Source organism: Piliocolobus tephrosceles, chromosome 11 (assembly GCF_002776525.5).
Source record: "Piliocolobus tephrosceles isolate RC106 chromosome 11, ASM277652v3, whole genome shotgun sequence".
Taxonomy (NCBI): domain Eukaryota; kingdom Metazoa; phylum Chordata; class Mammalia; order Primates; family Cercopithecidae; genus Piliocolobus; species Piliocolobus tephrosceles.
In genome coordinates this window covers 127902879-127909292 of record NC_045444.1, presented here as the reverse complement: position 1 = coordinate 127909292, position 6414 = coordinate 127902879, and the positions used below count along the sequence as shown (strand labels likewise).

Below are 6414 nucleotides of genomic sequence, written 5' to 3'. Positions count from 1 at the left end.
GCGCAGAGCCCACCGCGCCGCCCGTTTCCTGCCACCATCCGCCGGTGCAGCTGAGCAGGCGGCGAGGGGTTCCTTGCGGAGAAGCAGAGACCACCCCAGGCAGGCGTCTCACCACGGACATGGGCGAGCGCTTCAGTTGGGAACATTTTTCTTTACAAAGGATGTCATGGCTGTGGCTCACTAGTGGTTAATAGCACCCAGTTCAACAATGACTTTACAATGTGATCACTGGGCCCCTTCCAGATGGCCCAGCTGTAGACGGCACCCCGTTCTCAAAGGGGGGTAGCCCCTGGGAGCCAGCAGGCCTCATGGGGAGCAGCCACCACCAGCCTCAGGAGCCCTGGGCCAAGCGTTCACCTTCATGGCAGATTTCAGGGAAGGGCCCTGGGCCTGACCCCTGGGCTCCGGACGGCGCCTGCGTGCCACCGTGAGTGCAGGGCCAGGGTGCTTCAGGAGCTGTCCTTTAGGCGGGTGGAAGCCCCCAGAGTGGCCATGCAAGGGGACACAGTGCTCGGCACTTGCCAACTCCTGCGCACACCCGGCCCGGGTCCAGGTTCTCAGGTCCTGCGTCTGGCAGCCTCCACACCCTGGGCTCCCGGGAGGCTGGAAGGACAGCGCTGGGTGATGCCGCACACGGGGAAGGCTCAGCCTGCGCTGCTGCTGCGACTGTGAGGACGCCGGCTTCACCGTCACAGAGCCCAGGTACAGGGGCGCAGGACGGGACTGGCACAGGAGGCTACGAGGCAGCGTTCCCGGCTGGCGGGCGGAGGGGATGCCGCGGGCGGGACTCCTGGGCTAGAAGGCGGCTGAGCCCGGTAGCTGGAGCCCTGCAGCCTGGACAACCGCCTCTGATGGGGTCGGGGTGGCGGGTGCAGGAAAGTTCACTCAGAACCTCCTGCCACAGGATCGTCTGGAGCCCACTGCACTGGGGTAGCTCAGGAAAGAGGAAGAAATGCAAACGCCTCAGCTTGGGGCAAATGCATTCTCCCAAATTTCTCCTCCGCTCTGGCTGATTATGCAGATAGTGCAAACTTGACCTGCAAACTCTGAAACACGTGGAAATCAGAATGCGCTCCCTGCAACCTGCAGCTCCATCAGGCACAGCCAGCACGGTGGCGCCCTGAGGTCCCTCTGCGCACACATCAGAATGAAGGGGCCTGGACACACCTTTCGAAGTCCTAGGCCGGTGTTTTGATTGGTGGTTGGTTTGGCTTCTCGGCTCCCTCCTCCCGTGTGTCCAGAGCAGGTGGAGGATCCCCGTGGCGCTCACGCATAGGACCTGGGGAGACCACCACGGGCTTTACAAAAACGCAGTCCTGCTGGAGACGCCTCTCCTGGGGTTAATCCTTTCCGTTTTTAGGTCGCTTCCTCTCATCTGTGCTGCAGGCAGCGGTTTTTCTGAAGCAGCTGCTGGTTCCCACTGGCGTCTTCCACCCTCGTTGCCTGAGCGCCGTCTTTCCACCTCGTGCATTCTGTGTGCTGGGTCACGTCCTGGCAGGTCGTGAAGCAGAACCCCAGTTCCCAGGGAGCCGCAGATCAAGGTGTCCTGAGCACACACCAGGACTCGGGAAATCACAAACAGCTCCCAACCCACTGATGACACCCATAGAACACCAGTTTAAAAAAAAAAAAATTTTTAAGGATAATACAAAAAATAAGTGTACAATCTGCTTTATGATAGTAAATGAAATTTTCCCAAAAGCTTTCACCTGAAACTATCAATTACTTGGAAACCTCATAAAGAACCAAGTGACCGGGGAGATGGAAAAGAGATCATGGAGGAGGCTGGCCCTGGCCCAGGCCCTGTTGCTGGCTCCCTGAGGCCACGAGGGATGGAGCCTGAGAGAGGAGCCCCATCCAGGACAAAGTACGGGGGCTTCACTTTATGCATCGACCTGATGGCACTGGGGCGGCAGCAGGGACAGTGTTTCTGGACGAGACTGGGATCGGAATTGGTGGACGGGGTGACACCCGCGTGCTGGGCGTCATCCAATCCTCTGACGGCCTGAAGGGGCCTTGGTGGAGGAAGGAGGAATGGCCCCTGCTCTCCTGCCTTCCTGCTTGCTCCAGGATGCCTCATCTCACCGTCTCTGGACCAAGGTCTGAAATTTACACCAACCTCCCTCAGAGTCGGGCTGACTGACACCGCAGGCTTTCCTGAGTCCCAGATGGCAGATCCCGAGACCTCTTAGCGCCTGTCACTACAAGAGCCAGCTCCTCACAATAAATACATAAATCTATGTATGGGCTGGGCAGAGAGACCCTAAGCGTTTCTGTATCTGCCTTGAGTGTGTCTGCATCGTCGTTTTGTGATAGACATTTCACCTGCGTTAAGTGCAGAGGCCGCCATTCCTGAGACACAGGCCTGGGCAAAACCAGGGACTCCCAGATGCCCCAACGCCCCTCCCAGACACCGGCTCCCTCCCACCCACGCAGCTTCCTGGGAGCAACCATCGAAAGAAGAAAAACAGTCCTGTGGGGGCTGAGGGCGGAGGAGGCGCAGCCGGCTGCCCTCCAGATTCCTATGCTGCCAACAGCTGCCCGCCGGACAGACAGCTCTGCCAGGGACGGTGCCCAGACAGAGGGCACAGGTCTTTCTGGGACTGAACCGACGCCAAGCGTGCGTGTCACTGAGCCCATATAACAGAGAGCGGCAGGCGAGATACAGGCGTGCATCCCGGAAGGGGACAGGCTGAGGACCCTCGACAGACAGGAAAACCCTCCGGTCACTGAGAAATGGTTGGAAAAGTAAGCTCTTTGTGATGTGACAGGCGCTGTCCTTGCTTGAGAGATTGGCACTGCATTTGGGGCTCCCCAAAATGTGAACAGAGTACGTGAGATATCTGGCACAGTACGTGAGCCCACCCGCATTTCGCTGGGGGAATTAAACTTTGTAATTTTGTTTTCCACTGGGATTCCTGACGTCAACGCCTTCAGGGGGACAATGTCTCCGTCACCTGCCTCCCAACACACACCGTTGTCTGTTGTTGTCGTTGTTGTTGTTTTGTTTTGTTGTTGTTGTTGTTGTTGTTTTTGAGATGGAGTCTCACTCTGTCGCCCGGCTGGAGTGCAGTGGTGCAATCTCCGCTTACTGCAAGCTCCCTCTCCCGGGTTCACGCCATTCTCCTGCCTCAGCCTCCAGAGTACCTGGGACTACGGGCGCCCACCACCTCGCCCAGCTAATTTTTTGTATTTTTAGTAGAGACGGGGTTTCACCGTGTTAGTCAGGATGGTCTGGATCTCCTGACCTCATGATCCGCCCACCTCGGCCTCCCAAAGTGCTGGGATTACAGGCGTGAGCCGCCGCGCCTGGCCGCACGTCTGTTTTTTCTGTCTCTGCTAGTTTGCTGGTTCTGCCCTTTGCTGCTGATTTGTTTTCATCCCATGAGGGTTTAAAGGGCTGCCTTTGGAGGCTGAGCATCCCAAGAGCCAGAGCTCTAACGCCCGCGCTGCTCTCCGAAGCCCCTGCCAAGAATAGCCAGGTCTCAGCCGTCAGATGTTTTCCAGCTGTTAACTTGGTTTGAATCTGACACCAGCCCCGGCTTCACTGGGAGAGGCGTCTGCCCAGACACCAGAGGAGGTGCAAAGTTCCGGGGAAGCAACTGGGCAGGCCCTGACTGGTGGGGTCCGTGCATCCCACCCTCCTCATTGGCTGAGTTTCCACTCATTGAATTTGTGCCAGCGTCCTCAGCACAGGCAGGATGGCTGAGTTCAGTCCCTTCGTGATCAACTTTGCATGTCTAAGTTTCTGGAACAAAGGGCGTGGCATCGATGGGCGACTTCTGTGGCCCTCCAGGGGCAGCTCCCCAGCAAAGCGCCCAGCACCCACATCACAACAGGCTGCGCAGGCCGCAGCGACCGTGCCTCTGCAGCTGGAAGCCCCCAGCCAGGGGTGGCATCACTGCAACCTGGAAGGAGTCCCCAGCCCCTGTTCACTGCAACCTGAGCCGAGCTCCAGAAGGCAGCCTCGCCCTCTCCACCTGAAGGAGGTGACGCGTTTGCAGGAAACGAGCCACGGGTCTTAGCTGCCTGGTTTTCCCCTCGAGCCACACGCCTGCTGCCCTGTGTTCTTCCCCAGCAAGAGAGAAGGGTGGGGGGCGGGGAAAGAGAAATGCCTCCAAGGCCAAGCAGGGCCAAGGTGAAGAACAAAGTGCCCTGAGGGAGCCAGCCAGGGCTGCAGAAATGGCGCTGTCCACCCGATAGGCCCCGAGGGGCTTGCCAGATAGCGGCTTAGGGGCTCAGGCGGCCCCAGAACAGTGGATGCCTCCTTCATTTGGAGACCCGCTGCCTTGCACTCCGAAACGTGGCTCTGGCTCCCTTGTGTAAACCCCATCCTCAAGCACAGAGCAGGGCTGTCCACAGAGACCTGGGGCCAGGCCAGGGCAGGCACCGCCCAGGGACCCAGGCTCCACGCCTCCCAGGGAGAGCTGACCCGGAGCAAGCGGGGCTCCAGTAAAGGCTGATGCTGTCGGCACTTGTGCTTTGTCATGGACATTCTTTAGTTGTTTGTTTGTTTGTTTGTTTGAGACGGAGTCTGTCACCCAGGCTGGAGTGCAGTGGTACAATCTCACCTCACTGCAACCTCCACCTCCCGGGTTCAAGCGATTGTCCTACCTCAGCCTCCCAAGTAGCTAGGATTACAGGTGCCCACCACCAATCCTGGCTAATTTTTGTATTTCTAGTAGAGATGGGGTTTCACCATGTTGGACCACCAGGCTGGTCTCTAACTCCTGAGCTCAAGTGATCTGCCAGCCTTGACCTCCCAAACTGCTGGGATTACAGGCATGAGCCACTGCGCCCGGCCTTGGACATTCTTGATGGCTGTAGATTGATATTCTAAGACTGCTGGTGTCCTATAGATGCTGGAGTCCAAAATAATTAGAAAGTAAACATTTCAGTCAGCTTCACTTTAGCATATTACATCAAATAGCAGAGCTGAAGTTTTTCAGTATAACCTGCCACATTTAACCCCACTCCCGGGTTTACATATTTCAAACCAAAAGGTACCCAATAACCAAGTATTGAGAGAGGCCGACTAAGCCGGACATGCTGGCTCACACCTGTAGTCCCAGCACTTTGGGAGGCTGAGCCAGGAAGATTGCTTGAGCCCAGGAGCTCAAGACCAGCCTGGGCAACATAGTGAGACCCCATCTCTACAAGATATACAAAAATTAGCTGGGCAGGGTGGTGCACACCTATAATGCCAGCTTCTCAGGAGGCTGAGGTGGGAGAATCACTTGAGTCCAGGTGGTCAAGGCTGCAGTGAGGGGAGATGGCACCACTGTACTCCAGCCTGGGCGGTGGGAGTGAGACCCTGTCTCAAAAGCAAGGCATAGACTCACCTGGCACAGGAGCCACAGCCCTATCTGAGAAACACTCGCCTCGCTGGTGGGACCGCAGATCACCCACACTAACACACAGAGTTACGAGTGCATCATTGCTTAGATTTTAAAATAACTAAAACCCCAAAATGGGATTTGCCCTCCGTTTCTACTTCTGCCAACCCAGGAGACTGCTCCAGAAGGCGGAGTGGGTAGAGTGTTTAGGAGCCGGCCGGGAGCCACCTGAGGCCTGAGTCTCAGAGGGCAGCCTCCGCCATCCCCCACGTGCCAGAAAGGTAGGGACCACAGTGCTCCAGGCTGAGCTAGCTCCTCTGCCGTCCGGGTGCTGGAGCACACACTCCTCAAGGGGAATGGCACAAGGTGGCTGAGCTCTTCTCCACTTTTTATTTTCCAGAACATGAGTAAAAGCCTCACACTGAAGAATCCTGGAAGAGTAGCGTATGATTCAGGTGGGATAAAGATGTTTTGGGAGAAAAAAATCGAGCATCACGCAAGACACCTGCAGAACGAGGACATGAGGGTTCGCAGGAGCGCCCTGAACAAGTGAGTCAGGGTGTACAGTGCGTGGGGGACCCCTATGCCTGAGCCGCACACATCACCCGGGGCAGAGCCCAGCCAGCAGTGTGCCTGGACACAGCCCTAGCCCTCAAACCCCTCAGCTCCAGACCTGTGTAAAGAGTCAACCCAGGAGGAAACTGACAGCCTAGTGATCACATTCGGAACAGTAAGTGGGAAATGACAAGACACCACGCTGCTAACCGTGAGACCAGGAGCCCAGATCAAACATCGCTATCCAGGCAACACCACACCCCACTGCCCACAGCCAATTCACCCGCACCCCAACACCCACACCCACACCCCCTTCACCCACACCCAACCCCCACACCCCCTTCACCCGCATCCCAACACCCACACCCCCTTCACCCACACCCCCTTCACCCACATCCCCACACTCACACCCCCTTCACCCACACCCCCTTCACCCACACCCGAACACACACACCCCAACACCCACATGCTCTTCACCCACACTCCAACACACACACCCCCTTCACCCACACCCTAACACTCA

At 57.2% G+C, this 6414-nt stretch overlaps 1 protein-coding gene across 2 annotated transcripts in view; it reads left to right on the top strand.

Moving 5' to 3' along the window:
* Window positions 1-576: 576 nt before the first annotated feature.
* The window catches only part of LOC116418967 (protein FAM240C), an 8677-nt gene continuing 2839 nt past the window's right edge, over window positions 577-6414 (top strand). The window contains exons 1-2 of one of the 2 annotated variants that reach the window (XR_004229198.1): window positions 577-702; window positions 5737-5885. Coding sequence is in view for 1 of the 2 variants with exons in the window: in XM_031936408.1 (XP_031792268.1) it covers window positions 2737-2748; window positions 5737-5885 (161 nt within the window). In the remaining variant the exon portion in view is untranslated. Of the gene's footprint in view, window positions 703-2658; window positions 2749-5736; window positions 5886-6414 lie in introns of those variants that run through there. The other variant, XM_031936408.1, reaches the window with a different exon arrangement.